At 41.9% G+C, this 26,619-nt stretch overlaps 1 protein-coding gene and 1 long non-coding RNA gene across 5 annotated transcripts; one reads left to right on the top strand and one right to left on the bottom strand.

Moving 5' to 3' along the window:
- Window positions 1-1,760: 1,760 nt before the first annotated feature.
- On the bottom strand, window positions 1,761-24,583 carry LOC133502518 (uncharacterized). 4 transcript variants are annotated; one of them, XR_009795492.1, is made up of 5 exons: window positions 24,447-24,583; window positions 8,185-8,288; window positions 2,746-2,889; window positions 2,231-2,557; window positions 1,761-1,783 (listed from the first exon to the last, which is right to left on the bottom strand). It is a non-coding gene; the product is annotated as an uncharacterized LOC133502518 (long non-coding RNA). The 4 variants fall into 4 exon arrangements; XR_009795493.1 differs by lacking the exon at window positions 1,761-1,783 and adding an exon at window positions 15,036-15,172 and having other exon boundaries at window positions 2,074-2,557; XR_009795490.1 differs by lacking the exon at window positions 1,761-1,783 and having other exon boundaries at window positions 2,074-2,557.
- On the top strand, window positions 23,683-26,084 carry etfbkmt (electron transfer flavoprotein subunit beta lysine methyltransferase). The gene is made up of 3 exons (XM_061823395.1): window positions 23,683-24,380; window positions 24,453-24,583; window positions 25,708-26,084. Exons 1-3 carry the CDS (start codon window positions 24,103-24,105, stop codon window positions 26,064-26,066), a joined length of 768 nt encoding a protein of 255 aa, XP_061679379.1. The 5' UTR covers window positions 23,683-24,102; the 3' UTR covers window positions 26,067-26,084.
- Window positions 26,085-26,619: the final 535 nt, after the last annotated feature.

The raw sequence follows: 26,619 nt of genomic DNA, 5'->3' as shown, positions 1-26,619 counted from the left end.
GCTGATTCCTCACCTTTCTAAGGATCACTGAGACCCCACGAGGTGATATCTTGCATGGGGCTCAATTCTGATTGAGATTGACCGTCATGTTTAGATTCTTCCATTTTCTAATGATTGCTCCAACTGTGGACCTTATTTCACCAAGTTGCTTGGCGATTTCTTCGTAGCCCTTTCCAGCCGTGTGGAGTTGTACAATTTTGTCTCTGGTGTGTTTGGACAGCTCTTTGGTCTTGGCCATGTTACAAGTTTGAGTCTTACTGATTGTATAGGGTGGACAGGTCTTTTCATGCAGCTAACGACCTCACACAGGTGCATTTGATTCGGGATAATAAACGTAGTGGAGGTGGACTTTTAAAGGCGGACTAACAGGTTTTTGAGGGTCAGCATTCTTGCAGGTGTTCAAATACTTATTTGCAGATGTATTACACAAATAAATCATACATTGTGATTTCTGGATTTTTCTTTTTAGATTATCTCGCTCACAGTGGACTTGCACCTACAATGAAAATTTCAGACCCCTCCATGAGTTCTTAGTGGGAGGACTTGCACTGTAGCAGGGTGTTCAAATACTTATTTTCTTCACTGTTGCTCCTAGGATCATTGGGACACACAAACCCCACCACCACGATAAGGCCACAGATCAAGGAGGGGATGTATAGTTCTACGCAGTCAAATCTGTTCAAGGTCTGTGATGTACTAGCTGACACAGATAGGATAGAATATCTTGAGGGGCACTGCCGGTTTAACATCCTGGTGTTTGACAGAATACTGGCATCACTGGGAGAGACCTCGGCTGAGACGGAGGAAAAAGTAAGGAAGGTCCTTGATGAAAACCTGTAGCTGAACAAAGGATCTGAGGAGGAGAAGGCCCCTCTTATAGGTTACCCGAAAGGAGAACGATGGAAAAATACTGAGGCTCATTTTTGCGAAACACCTGAGGTTCAACATGATGGCTGCAATTTTACAATGCGACAACTCTCTAAAAGTCCCCAAGTTTCCACAGAAACAAGCACATCAGGAGAAAGACTAAAGAGCTGAAACAAGGGCTGCGAGCTACGATACTGATCAGAGATATCAGCTATTTTTCGACGAGAGAAAGTGGACACCCATTCCCGGACTAGTACCACCGTGGAACCAAAAACCTTCAAGAAGGTAATGTATACCAAAGTATGAATGACAATCAACACAATGCTCACAACATCTGAAGAGAGTACTTCAACACTAAATGCTTCTGCTAAACTCATAGCTTTTTAACACAACAAGACACTGACATCTTTTTTTCTTATCACCAACAATGGGCACGATTACAGTGATGAACATTTTTGTCACACATTTAAGTCATTAAACACAATATCAATAACACATTTTAACTGCAGAAGCGTTCATGGCAATTTCCAGGACTATCTCAGTCGATTTATTCAGCCTTTCAGAATTCTGTAATTGCTATCTCAGAAAGTTGAATCAGCAGTGAAAGGGGAACAACAGATGTTGAATTATAAGGATGTGAAATGATCTGCAGGAACAAAAAAGTCAAGGTCGGTGGTGGTCTAGCTGTGTGGACGAAACTTTTAAATATAAGGTGGGGGAAGAGCTATCATTTGTGGCAGATAATATATTGAAAAATGTAACAAAAGAAATATGAATGGGAAAAAACTCATTGTGGGTTGCATGTATAGAACACCAGCTCCTAATATGTTGGATTTATTCAAGGAATGGATTGAAAAATAAACTCGTAAACAATAACAGTCATATTTACCGTATCTGTGATGAGTCATTCATCGATCTAATAAATCCAAATAAGCACACAAAGAAAGAAGAATACATCAATATCAAGATAATCAATAAACATCGGTAGCGTTGTTTTACCAATTATCCCAAAATCACCAAATTAAGTCGAATAAACTCACACTGTGTGAGTTTAATTGACAATATTTTCACTTATGTACTCAATAATAAAATAGAAAACAATTTTTTTAAGAAGACACAACTGACCACTTAACAGTTTTCATAACTTATTATTTATTTTATAATAAATGTTATTATATTTACTGTATTTATATACGGTATCAAAAACGTTCAGGACAATAGACCACAATATAGACAGGTTAGGACAGAAGAGTGTACAGAGGCATTTAAGAATGATTTGATGATTTTCTAACATGATGCAGGAACAATGGCCGCCAGTCGGGGATCTGGTAACTATAGTAACAGGGTGGAGGTAGATACTCACAAGACTCACGACATGATTCGTGGGTCCTGGCACCCTCTGGTCAGCTCGTTGCAGGGGATGATGTGGGCTACACACTTCACTGCAGTAGACCTCTTTGGACCCCATCTTTGTCTCCTATTTTCTGGAAAACCTGCCTTTCCTAATTCCCAGCTAGGGTGGCTGGCTGCTCGTGGGTTGGCCCCCATTGGGTGTTGGCTGGACCCTGCGTTCTGCTCTCTTGGCAGGTGGGGACTCCTTGCTCTCCTACGTAGGGTTGGGTAGATGGCAGTGAGGTGTGCTGCGTCATGGGTTGGTGTGGTGGTTGGCTCCAGTGACAGCTTAAACATACTGTGTATGAAAGCACATTTGTTTTATTTATAGACAGCTAGAATAGCCACAAGTCTCACATTAAATACACACAAACTAAACTATCTAGAATAGATTAAGTTCTGTCATGATTGAAAAAAAGAGCGATGGAACTAATCCACAACATTGGTGATCTACATCGCACCAGCAATTTATTTTTACAGTCCTACCCTCGCCTATGGTCACATGCTGTGGGTTGTGACTGAAAGAACAAGATCATGGCGAGAAGCAGCTGGTGTGGGTGTCTGGGCTCTCTGGATAGGGTGAAAAGCTCGGTCATCCGGGAGGGGCTGAGTTTTGTCGCTCCTCCTCCTCTGCAGAGAGAGAAGCAAGATGAGGTGGCTCAAGACTCTGGTTAGCATGACTCCTCAGTGCCATCCTGGTGAGGTGCTCAGGGCACGTCCCACAGGGAGGAGGCCCCGGGGTTGCCCCAGGACAAACTGGAGGGACTAAGACTTTGGGCTGGCCTATGTATGTATGTAAAGTTCAGTCGGTAGCAAAGACCCCCATTGATGAAGAAGTTGATGATGTACTTGCAGGGAGAAAACTTATCTTGTAAAATTCTAAAATTGACCCCTCCGTAGAAATTGCGTCAGCTGCGTCGCTGACCAATCAGAGGCCAGATATCTGCATAAACCACGCCCCTTGTTGGCGTCCCCTATTACCTCAGGCAACTTTGCATGGTCCAGTCTTGCTTTTGTTAGCGTTTTATCACGTATTTGGGTTCCTTAACAATAGATATGGTTAAGAGGTGTAGTCACGGACTACTGATGACAGGTATCCTGATAGGCTAGTTGGTGGAGTTAAATTTGTACCCTTTCCAAAACCGAAGACAGAGTATGAAAAATGTCTTCGATGGATCAAACTTTGTGGAAGACGGTATGATCAACTGAATCCATCTAAAATCAACCAGAACAGAAGACCGAGTACGAAAAATGTCTTCGATGGATTAAACTTTGTGGAAGATCGCCTGATCAACTGAATCCATCTAAATTCAACCGGAACAGATATGTTTGCACGAAGGTGATTTTCAATACATGTCTCATATAAATGAATTAGCAGTTCTTCGCTTGCATAACATAGCTACGTGTGAATGATTGACACACTTGATCTGTGTTGAGCGATACTTTGCGAGGACCTGACTGCACAAACGTTTCTCTTTGTTGGCGGCTAGCGAGCTAAGGTAAACCGGACTAGCGAGTCCTAAAAGCCTTCAACGTGCACCGAGACACCAAGACTGAAGGAAGGATGTTTGAGGACACTAAAGTAGTGATTGTCGTACTCGCTCGGGACATACGTAGGTTCGGCACTAATTCAAGAATAATTATTGAGGGGAACCGCGTGACGTTACACAAAGAAAACGAGAGAAACAACTCGTAAATCAAGCCTCGACTTCTTATTTTCCTTCATACGGCGGTTCACAAACAGCTATACAGATACAAATACAGATTCTGCACACAAGTGTGATAGGTAACACGAAAATAGGAAACTGTCAATGACGAATTTGTCTTTGCGTTATAAAATATTATATTATGTGGCTTCTCAGTCTTCCTCTGACTCCGGAAAGATCTCGCGCTAATATCGATGGTTTCTCCGTCGATATGCATGTAAATACCATTGAAATAACGCTCGCTGAAATAATTGGAGCCCTGCTGTCTGCTCTTCAACGATATTTCACCATTCGGTAAGAATGCGAGTGAAAAATCAGATGGTAAATCGGACAATTTCGCTTTTGTCTGTTCTTCCTGCGATGCCATTTTTGCTAATTGTTTGTCTGAGGTTAGCAAGCGTGGGGTGACGTAACTTCAGGAGCCGTGGTTAAGTGACCTGTACGGAGGGGTCAATTGTGGTTGGTGGCCACAGTGGCTATTGACCAAAACTGTTCATGATAAACCATGTTTATCTTCCATTGCAATTTTCAACAATGTTATTGAACAGGAAAAACAAACCTGCATACTTTTAGCATGACACAGTTAAAGTTCCTACGATCTATTTTTGATAAACCAGGCTCACTCATGTCAAATGTGTTGTGGTAGCAGGCAAAAATGCTACTATGGTTCTGACACCAAATCTTGACGATAGCAGTTCTCAATCATAATTTCTGTAGTAACATGAGAAGAACCTAAAATTTTCAATAAAACACATTGGACCAGCCATTGCTATCGTGTGTATTTGGCATCAGCCAGCAATTTTCCATCTCCACGCCCTGGGAAGCTTACATTTATGTCGCAATACGCATATAACATTAAATCTGATGAAAAAATAAAAAACAAAACAAAAAAAAACAAATGAAGACTAATCAGTGGAGACTGCTCAGCCAAGACATAAGAAAATGAGTATAAGAGACTGATGGAAATAAATTAATACCATTTTATGTACCACTAAGTTGTGAATGCAGGTCAGTGCTTTAGGGCAGGGTTCGGTCACACGAAAAGGCTGTGAAGCTGCCCACTGCACGCCTCTGATATGATATGGTAAATTGAGAACTATTTGGAGACTAAGTGGAAGGCATAAATAAGTCTTTTTACTTTCTCTTTCTCCTTTGAATGGAAAATTCCCAAATGTGTTAAATGCATAATTAGTGTAATTTAGAGGGACTTAACATATTAGAACAATTGAAAGCTTCCAATAATTCACTTGAAAATTTCCTACTTCTTCCTACTCCTACTACAAACTAGACTAGCAAGTTCCTGGAGAAAATTCCTCTTTCGTGTACAATGGGAACTTTTGAATAAGTTAAATTTAAACTGTAGGACATATTATAATGATTGGCAGCACAACTCATCATAAATGGACGTAAAATAACAGGATCTACTATATATTGCCAAAAGTATTTGCTCACATTCCTTGACTCAGACATGAATTTAAGTGACATCTAATTCCTAATAATATGACATCAGTCACCCCCCACTGCAGTTATAAAAGCTTAAACTCTTCTGGGAAGACTTTTCTGCAAGGTTTAGGAGTATGTTAATGGGAATTTATGGCCCTTTTTCCAGAAGAATGTTTGTGAGGTTAGACACTGATGTTGGACGAGAAGGCCTGGCCCTCAATCTACAAAAGTGTTCGGTAGGGTTGAGGTCAGGATTCTGAAGGCCAGCCACATTCATACACAACAAACTGTACCCAAAAGTCGGGAATGTCCAAAATATTCATCCCAGAATTCCAGTGAAAGGAACGCTGACTGCTTGATCTTACCAAGAGATTTTGGTTGGTCAAACAGTCTGACAATTACTCGTTCCTGTTCTAAAATGCAAAATGTAAGGTTCATAAACACATGGATGAGAGAATGTGGTATGGATGAACTTGACAGGTCTCCACAGAGTCCTGTCCTCAACCTGATAGTACACGTTTGGGTAGATTTTGTGTAGCTAGTGAGTGAGCTTGGCCTTCACATCCAACATCAGTGTGTGACTCACAAATATTCCCCTGGAAGACAAAACTTCCCATGAACTCACTCCTAAAGGTTGTTGAAACCCTTCCCACAAGAGTTGAAGCTCTTACAGCTGCAAGGGGGTAGACCAACATCGTATTAAAAAATATGGATTCAGAACGGGATATCAGTTGTAATCTTGCCAGTCAAGGCAGGTGAGCAAACACTTGGCAGTATAGTGTATCTTTAATTGATCCCAGTATACACAGAAACACTCTGACCTGAATGAAATGAATTTTTTGCTGTGATATTTTCCTTTTTATGTTTCAAATCAACACCATTCTTCTTGACAACATATTCTGTCTTCCGTCATTCTCCTATACTTTCAGAAGGATTTAAAATCTTGTGTAAACCTCAAATAGTTCTATTCAGCGGCACGGTGGTGCAACTGGTTAGAGCGTTGGCCTCACGGTTCTGAGGACTGGGTTCAAATCCCAGCCCCACTAGTGTCACTTTTTTGTCCCAAAAAGGGTTTGTGCTGTCAGTTGACCACTTTGAAGTCTAAAAATAAATCGTGCACACACTAGCGAGCGGCATGTAGATCATTGTAAGGGAGTAGAAGTATTGATTGTTCTTCACAAAAATACTCAAGTAAAAGTAAAACGTCCGGTTCATTCAAGCTATTCTCGCAAGTCCAATTAATCCAGTGTTGTGCATTACTACTCACTTATCATCACAGTTTTCATTCAGAGGATTTTTTTTATTGGTGGTTTCAGTCATGCAGTTGGAGACAAAACTAACAATTGTTTTCTCTGTTTCCTCACCGTTATTTTTGATCGTGTAGTGATACTGAACAGTGTAGCCAAATTTAGATCCAGTTTGCACCTGCTGCACATGGAGCTTTTTCTCTTTTTTAAGTCTCTATTTATTTTGTAATTTAACCAATATCTTCATCTTTATATGGTGCACAACTTGTGGATGTTACCGACTGGGAGGAAATATTTGTTTGCTTCTTTGATTTGACTTCACTGGTGAATCGCACACAACCCTGCTGTTAAGTTGTCATCGTATTTAGAGATCTCATGCAGGGATCTGCTATGCTATTTTCCCATCATCTACCCTCACGTTGCTAGGTTGCCCAGGTATTGAATTGTGTCCACGTCAACCACACAATAAGGCTGGGTGGAAATGCAGCAGTCATAACGTTATTTACAGCGACCTAATGGCACCACCATCTATTTTGTTTTCGAGGGAAAAAGGTGGATATGCCCAACTACTCCTCTGGTGTTGCTCTATGCCATCCTATGCCTGAGCTTCAATGCCCGTGGACTCTCTTCTCCTCTTTTCCATCTTTTTCTTAATCACTTTCTTTCCATTTCTTCTGATATTTCAAATCACAGAGCCTTGGCCACATCATTGCCTCAGGGCTGGCATGGCCACTGATGCTAACAAATGATGACTGTCCCCACTGACAGCGGGGCCATCTATCTGTGTCATGGTAATTGAATTTCATAAATACAATCAGAGGGATCCGTAATGTGCAGGGCTTTGGTCTGGTGTCCTTTGCATTGTGATTGTGTATTAGCAACACACGAATGAACAGCGTGATTATTGCATGATAGTGGTATTTGGCTGTGAGACAAATGATGAACGCGAAGTCAATATCACTGCACTTTTCTTTCTGATAGGAAGAAGAGGTTTCCAGAGATGTACTATAATTGTGTGATAGGGTAATGTGTCTCATAATTTCATTCAAACATTTCTGAATGTCACATGTTGCCCGTGAGTGAAAGTTTTGCAAGCAATCTATCATGGTTGATCAATGGAAAGAAAGAAAACTCAGTACATTCTGCCATTGGTTATTTGCAATACAGGGTACAAAACAGTAGTCCCACTGATCAGTATGTGGACACACAGCAAAAAGATTATATTTAGCCAAACAGATGCTGTACGTGGACCATATGCTCAACAGAAAGCATCTAATTAGCTGGTAAATGAGCCAGGCATTGACATGAGAAGCTCCTTTAGAAGTGGAGTTAATCCCTTTTGATGGACTTTGAGGAAGTATCGATCTGACGACACATCAAACTTGGCTCCGAGGATGAGAATCAACCAACTCACCCGGAGAGTCTTGACACTTTGCAAACTCAGTCCACAGATTTGTTTTTACGTTAACAACAAAGAGGGAACTGACGGGGCTCGGTGAAAGACGGCTCTGACTTGTGATGATAAATACCTTCAGAACTCTTTCAACGATGAGCCCTCCACGAAGATGATCTCTCCTTCTAGATGAAGCGAGGAGAGGTGCAGCTGAGATCACAACTCTACTGTAACGAGCTTCTGTGCAAGTGAAAAACACTGAATTCAGCTCAAACACAAATAATCAAAACCAAAAATTAGAGGTTTAATGAGCTTGCAAACACAAAATAATGTCGTACGGCGGAACTGCAGTTGCGTCAACTGAAATGCCGAATAATGAACTGAATTCGTGAGCGTAAACAATACCTCACAGTCCATCGTGATTAATTCTTCTTCATTCTAAACCTTTAAACAACTGCTACTTCAACACAGACTGAGCAGTAACTCCTACAAACAACGCATACAACAATACTCACAGGCATGTAGTGTTTTTCCATTATTGGATAAACGATTATTACTGGAGCTTAATTGGGAAACTTCTGTTCCTCCTCTCACTCCTAATTATGCTGAATCTCTTCCAGTAGGTCTCAGAGCTGCTTGAGATGTTGAGGCACAAACGAGACGAAGCCAGAAACGTTTAGTAGAGTGGCCGAAATCAAATGGTGTGGGCATTGGGGGTGGGGAGTATGAGGGGGTGCACATCTGACTTTTCCTTCTTGAAAAACTCTGCATGGCGACATCAATAGGGTGGCCTCCGCCAGCGGTGTGACCAACCTTCAGGCCATTACGTAGCGATGCCCTTGTGGTCCAACATGCTACTACAGTGAAGGTGCCTAAACTGTAAAAACCCATAAAAACGATTGCTAATGATCTGTGACTTAGTTGGGGCATGAAAAATGACCAGCAACATAGCTCAGGAATGTGATATACTCTATTATCAGTAACTGGATGAGCTTAATGCAGAGACCAAATTTCACTCGACACCTGTGGAGTATGGCTGTTCGGTCCCTGTATGACCGGTGTCAGAGTTTGGTTCGCATTGCCGGCAGCAAGCCGGACTCATTTCTGGTGAGGGTTGGACTCCGCCAAAGCTGCCCTTTTTCACCGATTCTGTTCAGAACTTTTAAGGACAAAATTTTTAGGTGACAGCCTAGGTAAAGAGGCGGTCTGGTTTGCCTCAGTATTGCATCTCAAAAGGGTCACGAGAGTGCTGCAGCCAATCCCAGCTGTCATCAGGCAGTAGGCAAGGTAAACCCTGAACTTGTTCCCAGCCAATCGCAGGCACATGGAGACAGACAACAGTCGCACTCACAATCACACCTACGGGCAATTTAGAGTCTTCAATCAATCTATCACGTGTTTTTGGGATGTGGGAAGAAACAAACTATTTTTGTCAGTCTGTTATTTTCACAAATTGCTGACCTCTTTTGGACAAGTTAATGTTAATGGCTCAACAAATGTATTTTTTTTATTTGTTATGGTTGATGTTTTAGAGAGGCGGCACAGTGGATCAGCTGGAAAGCGTTGGATTCATAGTTCTGAGGTCCCGGGTTCGATCCCAGACCCGCCTGTGTGGAGTTTACATCTTCTCCCCGTGCCTGTGTGGGTTTTCTCCAAGTATTCCGGTTTCCTGCCACATCCCCAAAACATGCAACATTAATTGGACACTAAATTACCCCCAGGTGTGATTGTGAGTGCGACTGTTGTCTGTCTGCGATTGGTTGACAACCAATTCGGGGTGTACCCTGCCTCCTGCCCAATGACTGCTGGGATTGGATCCAGCACTGATGCGTCTCTCGTGAGGATAAGCGGCTAAGAAAATTAATGGATGGATGGATAGATGGATGGATGGTTTGAAGATGCAAGGATTCTGCCCAACGCCAGTGATATTTTACATAAAAATTTTGGTGGTTTAAGTTGAGCCACTTGAATTTTAAGGTAGCATTGTGCCTGTATTTGGTGAGTCAGGTGCAAAGTGCAATATGTGGAAGACTTTGCTTGGATAAAGACAAAAACTGTACATTTCTCAACAGTGTCAGGTTCAAGTGAAGAGTGATATCATTTCCAAACACTGTGTAGTTTGTCACGTTTGTTGTGCTGCGAGATGCACAGCTGGGATATGAAGCGCTTGCAAGCATATGGTAGATTTAATTAATGTCAACTATTTCGTCTGCTTCGATGCAGTTACTTTCACCCCCTTGGCTCCTGCAGAAATCCCCTGTTGTTTTATTGAGCTTTCATGGATGCCAGTTCAAAGCCCTTAATAAGGAGGGCATGTTTCGGTGAAATGAGACATTGGAGAGTCGGGTACCTTAGAGGCTGCACTAATATCGAGTGGGCTGTCGCGGGCCAGGCCTCTTTCTGAGAAACATTCTGACGGCGGTGAACCGTCAGGAATAGCAAGGCCTTCTCTGTTGGCCTGAACGCTATCGCTGACATACATTCACAAATAAAAAAAACAAAAAAACAAATACAATTGTAATATTTGCTCCATGAAATTTAAATAATTTATCCCCAACAGCCTCATCCTCTCATTTAGCAGCATTTGCTTTGGCTGTATTGCTTGAGCTACGTGTATGGGATTGTTCAAATTTTTTTGTCCATTCAGATGGTTTGTTGAAGTTCTTAGATAAATATAAATTCTGAACTTGTCAAATGATTTATGTGGAACAGTTGCATTTTAAAAAATCTTTTATTAATAGTTTTGATGCTTTCTATAATTGTAACATTACAGCGATGGTATTAAGAGGTGACTTACCACTACATATTGATGAGGCCTTGGCCCTCGGCACTCACCAGTGGGGGTGTTAAGTGTTTTAAGTCTACATTTCTAAATTGGTGCAAAGGGCATTTTAAAAAACCAGGTCAAAGTCATTGGAATGGGAGGAGGCAAACGGTACACCCCCACCATTCTGAAAGGGCCACTGTCATGAAATGCATGATTTTTAGTACGTTATTAATGAAAAAACAGCAGCCGACATGGACCCATGGGTTTTTTTCCACCGCAAAACATGATTTTGACGTATACAGCTCTTTGTAACACCCGCCATAAAAAATCCTCTCGAGGGATTTTGTTTTCGAGAAGAAGCGGGAAGTGACGTACATGGCAGGACCGCCCTCAAGTGGACTCGTTTGTTTCGATTAGTTTTACCTCCGGGAAGGTAACTCGTTGTTCCCTTCGTGTGAGCAAAATGCCAGCTCCTTGCATTGCTGGACATTGCTTGACACTCCGGAGGATGGATTTACACTTCATGAGTTTGCAAGAGACCCGGTTCGTCATGAAAAATGGATTGACAAGAGCTTCATGGGTTCCAAATGACAGATAGGTGTGTATACAGCGACTAAAAAAAAAATAATAGCTTGGAGCGGACCACGTAATCGGTCTCTCAAAACATAACACACTGCTGCGTCGGCTCGCCAGTGAAGGCTGCCGCGTCAGCTCACGGACGACAGCGGCTATGAACAACGCTCCCGATAATGGGGGACTCAGCCGCGTGCGACGACAAACCGTAAAGCAGCCCAGCCCGGCTCCGTGATAAGCCACCTCGGCGCCGAAAATGAGCCACCCCGGCCGAGGCGCCGCGTCCGCTGGTCACAGCTTCGGCGAAGGCTGAGCGTCGGGCTCGCGGACGGCGGCGGCTTTGAACAACGCTGCCAACAATGCTGAACTCAGCCGCGTGCGACGACAACATAAAGCACCCCGGCTCGGCGGTGATGTTCGTTGCGGACAGCAGCAGCTATGAACAATGCCGTAAAGCGGCCCGGCTCGACGCCATGAAAAGCCACCTCGGCGCCGAAAATGAGCCACCCCGGCCGGCTGCGACAAGTCACCCCGGCCGACAAGGCTCGTTAGAATGAGATTGCTTCATTTTGAAAACAGCTACATCCCCATTTATAGAGGGGATGATGGGGGAGGGGGGCAGGGGTTGTGCACTTGTACAACCACACTATTTCATTTGTTTATCTTTACTTCCCCACTCCATTTTTCTTCATTTGAGTTGTACAGGCTATAAGTTAACTAATAATGTGTAAAAAAAAGTTTTTATACGTTTGACTTTATTTGACTCGCATTTATGTCCATTCATCCATTTTCCGCATCGCTTTTCCTCGCTCCGATCAGGGGCGTATTGGAGCCTATCCCAGCTGGCCACAAGCCAACCATAGGGGATAATTTTGCGTTAGGTTTGGGGATGTGGGAGAAAACTGGCATACCTGGAGAAAACCCACATAGGCACGAGAAGAACGTGAAACCTCCAAACAGGTGTAGCTGGATTTGAATTTGGATTCATAGAACTGTGAGGCAAATGCGCAAACCATTGTTCTGCTGTCTCATTTTTCCATGCCCCAAAAACCTGACCTTTGAACAGGGGCGTGTAGACTATATCCACTGCAGCTTCCCTTCACCTGCTTTGTTCATCGTTGGATTATTGGCTGTGTTGATTGTATTAATAGAAAGAAATACACAAGCCAAATATATACCTTTTTTTTCTATTATTATTGAATAAGTCTGACAATGGGTGTCTTTTTTTGGCTTGAGCACCTGCCCTCAAAAATGTCATGCACGTGTCTGATTTTACCTCAAAATTCTGTGCCCCAGTACACCTTCCTTTTGACACCTTAGGTAACACATTTGTCTGGTTGCGTTGCCGCTCAGACAAGTTAGAATTATTATGATGAAAATATAAACGAGTCATATACACAGAAACTTTACATTTATTTTTTCCCCTAAAGATTCAGTCAATGACATTCAAATCAGGAGCTTATTTCTCACATTCAGGCCAGATCAATTAGTTTATATTCTAGACTGTACTTTGTCATTTTCCCTCTGTCCTCGTGATAGTGCTACACTAATGGAATTGAACACTAAACTGATGGAGGAATATTTATTGGCTTAAATCAAATTTTGGAATCAAGCTCCGACTTAGTACTCGTGTCTGGAACTGTGTAAATCGGATAAACAAGCAGGCATCCTTCACCATCATTATAAAATCAAGAGACCCTTGAATGTATTTGTGAAGATGTAATCAAGATTCAACACCTCGCTGGAAAAGTCCTATGCTAAATTAAAAAAAAAAAAAATTTAATTGTACTGTTATAAAATTGGAGTGTTTCTTTTTCAATGCCTCACACGAGCAGCGGAAGCCGGCCAAAGTAAATCACAATTTAATCGGTGAAACTGGTTGACTTACAAATTGTTTTAACTTCATGACAATTGTATGATCTTGTCTCAAATAAATTTGCTCTAAGTGTCACTGTCACAAAATCTTTGCTAACTGTACAGGCAATGTTTTAAGTAGCATTCAACAATATGTCCAATAATTTTCGCAAAGGGTAACTAACCTTCATACTTTGGACTATGCTCTATTTCATTTGCATCTGTTAATATTTGAATGTAATTCCAGTGAAGAAAATAAGTATTTGAACACCCTGCTAAATTGGAAGTTCTCCCACTTGGAAATCATGTCCTCTGTGAGAGACAATCTAAAAAGAAAAATCCAGAAATCACAATGTAGGCTTTTTTTAACAATTTATTTGTGTGATACAGCTGCAAATAAGTATTTTAACACCTGAGAAAACCTATGTTAATGTTTGGTAAAGTAGCCTTAACAATTTGCAATTACAGAGGTCAAACGTTTCCTGTGGTTGTCCACCAGTTTTGCACACACTGCAGGAGGGATTTTGGCGCACTCCTCCACACAGATCTTCTTTAGATCAGACAGGTTTCTGGGATGTCGCTGAGAAACACGGAGTTGAAAGCTGAAAAGATTTTCTATTGGGTTTAGGTCTGGATACAAGCTAGACCACACCAGCACCTTGATATCCTTCTTACGGAGCCACTCCTTGGTTTTCCTGGCTGTGTACTTCGGGTCATTGTCATGTTGAAAGACCCACCCACGACCCATCTTTAATGCTTTGACTGAGGTAAAGAGATTGTTCCCCAAAATCTCACAATACATGGCCGATCTCATCATCTCCTTAATACAGTGCAGTCGTCCAGTCCCATGTGCAGAAAAACACCCCCAAAGCATGATACTACCACCCCCCATGCTTCACAGTAGGAATGGTGTTCTTGGGATGGAACTCATCATTGGTCTTCCTCCACGGTTAGTGGTATTATGACCAAAAAGTTATCATCCTTTCTCCCATGAATCCTCTGTATCATCCAAACGGTCATTAGCAAACTTAAGACGGGCCTTGACAATGTGCTGGTTTAAGCAGGGGAACTTTCCGTGCCATGCATGATTTCAAACCATGACGTCTTAGTGTGTTACTAACAGTCACCTTGGTTCTAGCTCTTTTCATGTCATTGACCAAGTCCTGTCATGTAGTCCTAGGATGATTCCTCACCTTTCTAAGGATCATTAAGACCCCACAAGGTAATATCTTGCATGGAGCTCCACTCCGATTGAGAATGACCGTCATGTTTCACTTCTTCCATTTTCTAATGATTGCTCCAACTGTGGACCTTTTTTCACCAAGTTGTTTGGCAATTTCTTCATAGCCCTTTAAAGCCGTGTGGAGTTGTACAATTTTATCTCTGGTGGCTTTGGACAGCTCTTTGGTCTTGGCCATGTTACAAGTTTGTGCCTTACTGATTGTATGGGGGGGGTCGGTGTCTTTATGCAGCTAGCGACCTCACACAGGTGCATCTGATTCAGTAGAATACATGGAGTGGAGGTGGACTTTTAAAGGCAGACTAACAGATCTTTGAGGGTCAGAATTATAGCTGATAGACAGGTGTTCAAATACTTATTTGCCGCTGTATCACACAAATAATTCTGGATTTTTCATTTTAGATTATCTCTCCCACAGTGGACATGCACCTACTATGAAAATTTCAAACCCCTCCGTGGTTTCTAAGTGGGAGAACTTGCAATATAGCAGGGTGTTCAAATACTTATTTTCTTCACTGTAGTTGAAGACTGAATTACATTATTGCTGAATTACCTGTTTTTTCCCGTGGGGCACAGTGGATGCACATTCAGTTCCAAGGTGGGCCATTCGAAAACAGACTCAGGCCTTCTTGTGTGACTCTTGTATGTTCTCCCCTTGCTTTTGTAGTCTTCCGCGGGTACTCCAGTTTCCTCACAAATTGCAAAAATGTGCATGTCAGGGTAACCGTAGGTGTTAATGTATTTTCGAACGGTTGTTTGTTTCTGTTCTCTGCAATTGACCCCTCCGTGGATATTGCGCAATCCGCGTCACTGACCAATCAGAGGCCAGAGATCTGCATAAACCAAAGCCCGTTTTTGCTCCCGCCATTTTCTCAGACAACATTGCATGGTCCAGTATAGGTTTTGTTAGCGTTTTATCGCGTATTTGGGTTATTTAACAAAAAATATGGTTAAGAGGTGTAGTCACGGACTTTGTAATAGTGACGACAGGTATCCTGAAAGGCTAGTTGGCGGAGTTCGATTCGTACCCTTTCCAAAACCGAAGACCCAGTACGAAAAATGCCTTCGATGGATCAAACTTTGTGGAAGACCGCATCATCAACTAAATCCATCTAATATCAACCGGAACACATATGTTTGCACGAAGGTATGCCCTATATTTGATTTTCAATACATGTCTCGTATAAATAAATAAGACGTTCTCCGCTAGCATAACACCGCTACGTGTGAACGATTGACACACTTATTCTTTGTCGAGCGATATTTAACGATGATCGGATTGCACAAACGTGTCGCTTTCTTGCTGGCTCGCGGCCGAAGCTTAACCAGACTGTGTTTGCACGAAGATATGCCCTAAATTTGATTTTTAATACACGTCTCGTATAAATGAATGAGACGTTCTTCGCTAGCATAACATTGCTACGTGTGAATGATTGAATGAAATCAGAAGCATGGCGTCTCTCTCAGTTCAGAATGTATTGTATTTAGAATCTATAATATATCGTTGATTTGAATGAAATCAGAAGCATGGCGTCTGTCTCAGTTAACAATGTATTGTATTTGCCATTTTTTACGAATTGTTTGTCTTACGTCAGCGCACGTGGCGTGACATCACTTTGGGAGGCGTGGTTAAGTGCCCTGTACGGAGGGGTCAATTGCCTGGCAACTAGTCCAAGGTGAGAAAAGGTGAAAAATTATCGTTCTTTTTTTTCCCCACTTTCAAACTTCAACATATCTCATTCAACACACCACTCTTTATCGGCAGAAGATGCAATGATGAGGAGTATAATGCCATGCTGATTGTATCGTATTAGTCACCGTGACATTCATCTTCAGTCTTGTGTAATCTACCAGCCTTTGTCCATTTTCGCTGCAGCCTAATGAAGCCTTTTCAAAAGATCAGTGGAACCACATTGAAATATTTTGTGGCCCTGAAGGATGAATAAACAACGCATCTGTTCTACGCACCATGATGGATTCTTTTCATTTGAATGAACTCCAAGACCCACTACAGTCTCTCGTATTCACTTGGGATTTTAGAGTTGTTGTTTGTTTATATTATATATTATCATGGTAAAAAAATTACCATACAGTATTGTGAAGTGAAACTTCAACAAAGTTTTTTGTTTAAGGGGGAAGGGAAGAGAAATTCACTTTAGCCATCAATCAACTCGAGTAAATTGTTTACACGTTAGCCATTGTGACAGTTAGTAATAGTAGTGATGTTTGGTGGGTTTTGTAAAATATTTGTTGGAATCTAAGATGATGATGATTGCACTGAATCAATTTGCTTTAAAGTTGCTAATATGAAAGGAGGCAACTCGACAAGGTGGCTGAAAATAAAACAAACGTACACACAAGTTGTCAGTACCAGGCCCGGACACAAATGAGCAAATGAGCGTCATTTGGTGAGCTAAAGGCAGCAGTTCCGATGCACCGAGCGCAAAAGTCAACTGATAGAACAGGACAAACTTTCTTTATTAAAAGAAGAACAATTAAAGGAACCTCTATACTGGGATCTTATCAAACTGCTTATGTTATCAACTGTTTTTCTGATACTGTTCGTAACAGGAATATGTTGGTTGAAGTGACAATTTGTTGGGCTAAAAACATGGCACAATCCACTAGTGATTAGCTTGATGTTATTTCTATTAGCTCACTTGTTTTTCTTCTTGTAGATGACCAAAAACTATTTAAAATGTGCCCGTGATCAGACAAAATGTTTTAACAATTACGAGTCATGGCAACAAATTCAATCCAAAAAGTTGATTTATGATTCTATTTTAACTTTATCTGTTATATATGACAAATAGAGAGAGAGAGAAAAGGCAATTTTAGCAGGTCACCAAGAGCTAGTTGGTCATTTGAATCACATTTAGGAAACAGTTTAATTACAGCGAGTAAGATTATGTCTTGGGACAAATAATTTACACAAGTGAATGTTTCTGTGGTTTGTGCACAGATTATTTAAAATTTGATGGGGGAGATAAAAATCCTCCAATTACGGAATGACACAAACGGTATGCACAGCAAACAATTAAATATTCACATCAACATCAAATTATTATCCGTATGGGGACATTGATGCTGAAAACATTTGAGTGTCTGCCAGAGAAAGCAGGAGGTGGACTAAACGCTGGGTCATTAAGAAGTAATATCAATGAAATATCCATCGATCATTTATTTGTAACACTTATCTGACAAAATGTGAACGAGACGCAATGGATCACCAGATCACGTTGAGCAGTCATTGGCGCCCTCTGCTGTCATTTAAAGGAATCTTACACGGTACTGGAACCACGTCTTCTAGAAAATTTTTGGCGCTGTGACCACGACTGTGATAGGCAACATTTACCCGTGTGTTCATGATAAAGATGAGAGAGATTTTGTCTTCTTTATCTCTCTTTCTTTCTTTCTTCTTCCTCCAAAATGAGAACTTTGCATTGGCTGCATTCAGGGTTTGACAACATGATTAATGGATTCTCTACTCTCAAATCACTCCAGAGATCCACGACTCCATCCACGAGCAAGAATCGCACGACCTCTATTATAGAAGCAGAATAAATGTAAAATACAATGCCAAAAGTGAATTGGGTCTTTGAAATTATTTAAATATGCCAAGTATAACCTCCCAGAAGAATGGACTATTTGACTTTAATGAAGATGTTAAATATGTGATTCATTCTGCGCCATGTGTGAGCTGCATTTTTAGTCATCGCTTGTTACTGCTCAGTGCTTGTAACTAGTTCAAATTTGCCAGGATCTGTTTTTCAGAGTAAGAATCTTGGTGACTGTGGGTAGAAAAATATCCAAAATGCTTGTGATGTTTAATTTTATACATTTTTTCTTTCTCTTTTTTTCTTTTTTGCAATCACCAACACTCCAAATGATTTTTCGTCCATCCATTCAATGATGTTGTGGCAGGTGAACTGGAGGAAATCCAGACAACCAACCATTCACACCGATATTCACACTGTAGACAGTTTATTAGTGTTATCATTATCGTAAGATGCATGTTTTGCAATATGGGAGGAAGCCAAAGGAACAAGAGAAACCCCACACAAATACAGAAAAAAGCGGACTGAAAGCCGGACCTCTGAAATCTGAACTGTGAGGGAGTCGTGCTCACCGTCTGTCTGTCTGGAAACTATCAGTCACATCTTGGGGCAATTTCGAGCGTCCAATTAATGTCCCCAATAAAATTGTCCGATTTACCAGCTGATTTCTCACTCCCATTCTTAGCGAATAGGGAAATATCGTTCAAAAGCAGACAGCAGGGCTTCAAGTATTTCAGCGAGGGGTATTTCAATGGTATTTACATGCATATCGACGAAGAAACCATTGATATCAGCGCAAGATCTTTCCGGAGTCAGAGGAAGACCGAGAAGCCACATAATATAATATTTTATAACCCAAAGACGAATTCGTCATTGACAGTTTCCTGTTTTCGTGTTACATATCACACTTGTGTGCAGAATCTGTATGGTTATCTGTATAGCCGTTTGTGAACCGCCGTATGAAGGAAAAGAAGGCGAGGTTTGATTTACGAGTTGTTTCTCTCGTTTTCTTTGCGTAACGTCACGCGCTCCCTTCAATAATTATTCTTGAATTAGTGCCGAACCTACGTAAGTCCCGACCGAGTACGACAATCACTACTTTAGTGTCCTCAAACATCCTTCCTTCAGTCTTGGTGTCTCAGTGCACGTCGAAGGCTTTTAGGACTCGCTAGTCCGGTTTAGCTTAGCTCGATAGCCGCCGAACTGAGACACGTTTGTGTAGTCAGATCATCGCAAAATATCGCTCAACACAGATCAAGTGTGTCAATCATTCACACGTAGCTGTTATGCAAGCGAAGAACTGCTAATTCATTTATATGAGACATGTATTGAAAATCAAATATAGGGCTTACCTTCGTGCAAACATATCTGTTCCGGTTGATGGATTCAGTTGTCTTCCACAAAGTTTGATCCATCGAAGACATTTTTCGTACTCGGTCATCTGTTCCGGTTGATTTTAGATGGATTCAGTTGATGATGCAGTCTTCCACAAAGTTTGATCCATCAAAGACATTTTTCATACTGGGTCTTCGGTTTTGGAAAGGGTACGAATTGAACTCCACCAACTAGCCTTTCAGGACACCTGTCGTCACAATTATAAAGTCCGTGACTACACCTCTTAACCATATCTATTGTTAAAGAATACAAATACGCGATAAAACGCTAACGAAAGCTATACTGGACCATGCAACGTTGTCTGAGGTAATAGCGGACGCCAACTAGGGGCGTGGTTTATGCAGATCTCTGGCCTCTGATTGGTCAGCGACGCGGATGACGCAATTTCTACGGAGGGGTCAATTGCAGGGCACTGAGAGACAAACAGTTGCACTCACAATCACACCGAGGGGCAGTTTAGAGTGTCCAATTAATGTTGCATGTTTTTGGGATGTGGGAGGAAACCGGAGGGCCCGAAGGAAAACCACGCAGGTACGAGGAGAGCATGCAAACTCCACACAGGCGGGTACGGGATTGAACCTGGGACCTCAGAACTGTGAGGCCAATGCTTTCCAGCTACCCCACCATGCTGCCCATTTACAAACTAAATGACAATATTTGTTCCCTGAAATTGTATCATTTTATTCCCAAGAGTCAATACAACTCATTTTGGTGCTATAGAAGCTATACAAATAAATAGCATCCTATTTTTGTGGCTGCACAGAGAAATAAAATTCAAATCAGGATATGTTTGTTCAAGAATCAGTTCTTGATATTTACTTGAATTTGCTATTTTATGGAAACTTTCATCAGTCAGACTAAGGATGTGTGTGGATTCATGAGCTATTGTTGTGTCTTCTTCTTTTCCTTTCGGCTTGTCCCGTTAGGGGTCGCCACAGCGTGTCATCTTTTGCCATCTTAGCCTATCTCCTGCATCTTCCTCTCTAACCCCAACTGCCCTCATGTCTTCCCTCACCACATCCATAAACCTTCTCTTTGGTCTTCCTCTCGCTCTTTTGCCTGGCAGCTCCATCCTCAGCATCCTTCTACCAATATACTCACTCTCTCGCCTCTGAACATGTCCAAACCATCGAAGTCTGTTCTCTCGAATCTTGTCTCCAAAACATCCAGCTTTGGCTGTCCCTCTAATGAGCTCATTTCTAATCCTATCCAACCTGCTCACTCCGAGCGAGAACCTCAACATCTTCATTTCTGCCACCTCCAGTTCAGCTTCCTGTTGTTTCTTCAGTGCCACCGTCTCTAATCCGTACATCATGGTCGGCCTCACCACTGTTTTGTAAACTTTGCCCTTCATCCTAGCAGAGACTCTTTTGTCACATAACACACCAGACACTTTTCGCCAGCTGTTCCAACCTGCTTGGACCCGTTTCTTCACTTCCTTACCACACTCACCATTGCTCTGGATTGTTGACCCTAAATATTTGAAGTCGTCCATCCTCGCCATCTCTTCTCCCTGGAGCCTCACTCTTCCCCCTTCACTTTTCTCATTCACGCACATATATTTTGTTTTACTTGAGCTAATCTTCATTCCTCTCCTTTCCAGTGCATGTCTCCATCTTTCTAATTGTTCCTCTGCATGCTCCCTGCTTTCACTGCATATCACAATATCATCTGCGAACATCATGATCCAAGGGGATTCCAGTCTAATCTCATCTGTCAGCCTATCCATTAACAACGCAAACAGGAAGGGGCTCAGAGCTGATCCCTGATGCAGTCCCACCTCGACCTTAAATTCCTCTGTCACACCTAAGGCACACCTCACCATTGTTCTGCTGCCATCATACATGTCCTGTACTATTTTAACGTACTTCTCTGCCACACCAGACTTACGCATGCAGTACCACAGTTCCTCTCTGGGTACTCTGTCATAGGCTTTCTCTAGATCCACAAAGACACAATGTAGCTCCTTCTGACCTTCTCTGTACTTTTCAACGAGCATCCTCAAGGCAAATAATGCATCTGTGGTACTCTTTCTAGGCATGAAACCATACTGTTGCTCGCAGATACTTACTTCTGTCCTGAGTCTAGCCTCCACTGCTCTTTCCCATAATTTCATTGTGTGGCTCATCAACTTTATTCCTCTATAGTTCCCACAGCTCTGAACATCCCCTTTGTTCTTAAAAATGGGAACTAGAACACTTTTCCTCCATTCTTCAGGCATCTTTTCGCCCGCTAGTATTCTGTTGAATAAGTTGTTCAAAAACTCCACAGCCATCTCTCCAAATTGTTTCCATACCTCTACCGGTATGTCATCAGGACCAACTGCCTTTCCATTTTTCATCCTTTGTAGTGCCTTTCTGACTTCCCCCTTACTAATCATTGCCACTTCCTGGGTTTTCACACTTGCCTCTTCAACTCTTCCTTCTCTCTCATTTTCTTCATTCATCAACTTCTCAAAGTATTCTTTCCATCTATTTAGCACACTACTGGCACCAGTCAACACATTTCCATCTCTGTCTTTAATCACCCTTACCATCTCTATCCCTCTGTCTGGACAACCTGTATAGATCCTTTTCTCCTTCTTTTGTGTACATGTCTTCATACGCCTCTTGTTTAGCCTTTCCCAACTCTACATTTGCCCTACGTGGCATCTCGATGTACTCCTTTCGCCTCTCCTCAGTCCTCTCAGTATCCCACTTCTTCGCTAATCTCTTTCCTTGTATGACTCCTTGTATTTTGGGGTTCCACCACCAAGTCTCCTTCTCCCCTTTCCTACCAAAAGACACACCAAGTACTCTCCTGCCTGTCTCTCTGATTACCTTGGCTGTCGTTGTCCAGTCTTCCGGGAGCTTCTGCTGTCCATCGAGAGCCTGTCTTACCTCTTTCCGAAAGGCCGCACAACATTCTTCCTTTCTCAGCTTCCACCAATGGTTCTCTGCTCTAACTTTGTCTTCTTAATCTTCCTACCCACCACCAGAGTCATCCTACACACCACCATCCTATGCTGTCAAACTACACTCTCCCCTACCACTACTTTACAGTCAGTAACCTCCTTCAGATTACATCGTCTGCACAAAATATAATCCACCTGCGTGCTTCTACCTCCGCTCTTGTAGGTCACTATATGTTCCTCCCTCTTCTGGAAATAAGTGCTCACTACAGCCATCTCCATCCTTTTTGCAAAGTCCACCACCATCTGTCCCTCAAAGTTCCTTTCCTGGATGCCGTACTTACCCATCACTTCTTCATCGCCCCTGTTTCCTTTACGAATATGTCCATTACAATCTGCACCAATCACAACTCTCTCGCTGTCTGGGATGCTCAGAACTACTTCATCTAGTTCCTTCCAGAATTTCTCTTTAAACTCTCGGTCACATCCTACCTATGGGGCATTGACGCTAACCACATTATACATAACACCCTCAATTTCAAATTTTAGTCTCATCACTCGATCTGATACTCTTTTCACCTCCAAGACATTCTTAGCCAGCTCTTCCTTTAAAATAACCCCTACTCCATTTCTCTTCCCATCTACTCTGTGGTAGAATAATTTAAACCCTGCTCCTAAACTTCTAGCCTTACTACCTTTCCACCTGGTCTCTTGGATGCGCAGAATATCAACCTTTCTCCTTATCATCATGTCAACCAAGTCCTGAGCTTTTCCTGTCATAGTCCCAACATTCAAAGTCCGTACACTCAGTTGTAGGCTCTGTGCATTCCTCTTTTTCTTCTGACGATGGATCCGGTTTCCTCCTCTTCTTTGTCTTCGACCCACAGTAGCTGAATTTCCACCGACGCCCTGCAGGTTAGCAGTGCGGGGGCCGGCGTTGTTAACCCAGGCCACGACCAATCCGGTATGGGATTCTTCAGATGAACGCTCATATTTGTTTGGCACAGTTTTTACGCCGGATGCCCTTCCTGACGCAACCCTCTGCATTTATCCGGGCTTGGGACCGGCCTACAGATTGCACTAGTTTGTGCCCCCATAGGGCTGCATTCATGAGCTATTGTTGCATAAAAATATAATATATTACACCCTCTTCGAGAGCTTTTACACTTGTCAAAGCCCAATATATCGAAAACTCCGATGGTAAAATTGGGTCAGTTTGCCATTTCAAATCAAGTGTTTACTTAAATTTACCAGCAGGGGGAGCTGTATCATTACTTAGTTTGATAGATGAGAGGTCATGCAAGTTTGCTCGCGTTTTGTTTTTAATTATATCGTAGTGTGAATTTGGATTTACGTTGTTTTCGATTTACGTTAATGTACTTTTGACTGCGTTTTAAATCTTGTCAAATATTTATTCTCATTAAGCAAGAGTATATTTCAAAAATATATTTGGGGAGGAAACAACCTATTTGAGGTCAGCGCATAAAAATGGAATTGTAATTAGCTCAATATTCTAATAATACATTACAGTAATGCATTTTTTTAAATAAAGAAATAAAACTAATCAAGCGGAACTCCGTGCCCGATTTTCTAGTTTCAACACGACGGTGGAACGCTACTGTTTCCTCCCACCCCCAAAGCAAAAAAAAAAAAAAGATGTCTTCCGACGTTTTAATGTTAAAGCATTATTTTGAATGTAGCTCAGTTAACATATTGCACGCTTTGAATGAAAATATTGAAATAATGCATGGCTATTAGATCTAAGATAGTGAGACGTCATGTCGAAAGGTTTCAGTTTTCTCCGGTTGTCTTATATAAAATCACTTAAATTGAAAGTTCAAGGCAAGTGTTTCTCTGTTGAGTGTGTGAGTAGTGAATCTATTCGGCGATTCATTTCAGAGAACACAGAAATTGTCAGGGATAAAAACCTGACACCAGAGATCAAACTCAGACTTTTCACCCCAAACTGTAGATTTTGGTTTGAAAGACCAGAACTTTGGCCCTTTGATGACCCATACTGGGCCATATACTGGCCCGGAGGCCAAGCACTTTCAAGGTAAGCCTTTTAATAAATGATATCAGAATTTAGTCGAGCTGCACGGACTTTAATGAAACTTCCTACCTGCAGGTATCTTCTGGATAATCCCGGAATATGTTTTGGAAAATCCGTCTTGGATCTGGGAAGTGGCTGTGGAGCTTCGGCCATCGCTGCAAAACTGTGTGGTGCCAATCGAGTAGTTGCTAACGACATTGACTCCGGTGAACACTGGAGAACATTCCTCTTCTGTCCTACTGATTGTGGATAAAAGAAATCAACACACAAACATTGAGAAATTGTCGATGACTACTTACTAGTAATAGTATAGCTGCTTACATGCTCCGGTGATTGTCTATCTCGCTTCTCGCCCTGAACTGGATCAGCGGTACAAAAAGGACAGAGAGGTGCATGTTTCATGTAGGATTGCATGATGTTGGTGAAAAGAAATACATTTCCATGTTTTAAATCTGTGATATACATTGCAGTGTGAAATAACACAGGATCAGTGTTGCACTCCCAATCACCTCGGGGCAATTTAGTGTCCAATTAACGTTGCATGTTTTTGGGATGTGGGAGGAAACTGGAGTGCCCGGAGAAAACCCACACAGGCCGGTCCGATATTGAACCTGGGATCTCAGAACTGTAAGACTGAAGCTTTCCAGCTGATCCACTGTGCTGCCTGAAAAAGTTAATGTTAATGCTTTTTTTTTTATAGTGAGGAATTAAAACACGTAACCTTTGTCTATAATGTGTAAACAAAAGCACACGACACAGTCTGACAGGACAATGGTGAAAGGACATTGATAATTTTGCATCCCTCACAGCTCTGGCTGACCATATTAACAAAATACCGTATCAACGCTTATTTAAAAAAAATCCCCATTAGCTGGTAGTATTCTGATTAAAATAATAATTTTCATAGGTACTGCATCACAAAAGAACAATCAGCCCCATTTACATAGTGCCCCTGAACATACCTCCCACACTCACAAACCTGTCATACTCTTCCCCAGTTTTATTCTGCAAAGCAAAATAAGAAATGCAATATGTGTTCTTTTTATTTTCATGTCCAAACAAAATATTGTGCAGCCCTAGTTTCAGGCAATCCAATTTAGTTTGGAGTCAGGCCTTGAGCGTGGATAGACACGTGGAAATGTACTCAAGATGGCGGGTATAGAAAAGGCAACGAAGCCCTGACGATGTTAACAGACGTGTGCTAACTACAAGAGTGCACAAAAACAACTCTTGTGTTTTGAAGTGTGTTGTTAGGGTCGTCTACAGAATCCACATGAAGTTAGCATGTTTCAATTAATTTCTTTTCTCAATAAATCTGTTTCTATTGCAGTTGCCATGCTCGCAACCTGCATGAACTCTGAGCTCAACGGTTTGGAGTCCCCAGTTTGCGTGACAGATAACCTGATTGGTTCAGATCCTGGCAAGTTTGACCTGATCCTTCTTGGCGACATGTTCTATGACGAGGCCCTCTCCTGCAACCTTCACACTTGGTTGGAACACTGCATCAAAACCCACAACAGTCAAGTTTTGATTGGAGATCCTGGCAGAGCTCAGTTTGAGGAGCATGGCATTCAAAGGGTCCTGCAGAAGTTGGCCCAGTTCAAGCTGCCTAAGCCTGTACGAGAGGAGAACTATGGGCTGACCTGCAGCAGTGTTTGGTACTATGATCAGGAACAAAATTTTAAATAAAGGTACATCAAAAGATTACATTTGTGACATTATTTATTAATTAATTTTGATCCAGACTGGAAGTCTGCCATAGTATAGCACTGGACACGTTATACCAATTACTACGTAAACTACATAAGAAGGAAAATGGCATTACCTTGTGGTAGACTTTTGTGTTGCACATTCAAGTGGCAATTTAAATTTTCATATTGTATAGTCCCCTTTTAAGGGATAGTAGTGGTATGTGTTACTATCCTTGTATTGTTCTTGTGAAGTTAATACCTGACCAGTATTGCTGATACTGAGATTAAATAACCGTGATAGCAGCACGGTGGGGTAGCTGTAGATCGTTGGCCTCACAGTTCTGAGGACCGGGGTTCAAATTGCAGCCGATGTGAAGTTTGCATGTTCTCGCCTTGCCTGCGTGGGTTTTCTCTGGGCACTCTGGTTTCCTCCCACATCCCCAAAACATGCATTCATTAGAGACTAAATTGCCCCTAAGTGTGGTTGTCTGTGTCTATGTGCCCTGCGATTGGCTGGCAACCAGTTCAGGGTGTACCCTGCCTCCTGCCCG

This window comes from Syngnathoides biaculeatus, chromosome 6 (genome assembly GCF_019802595.1).
Source record: "Syngnathoides biaculeatus isolate LvHL_M chromosome 6, ASM1980259v1, whole genome shotgun sequence".
Classification (NCBI taxonomy): Eukaryota; Metazoa; Chordata; class Actinopteri; order Syngnathiformes; family Syngnathidae; genus Syngnathoides; species Syngnathoides biaculeatus.
The sequence above is the reverse complement of the archived record's forward strand: the minus strand, read 5'-3'. Positions and strand labels throughout refer to the sequence as shown.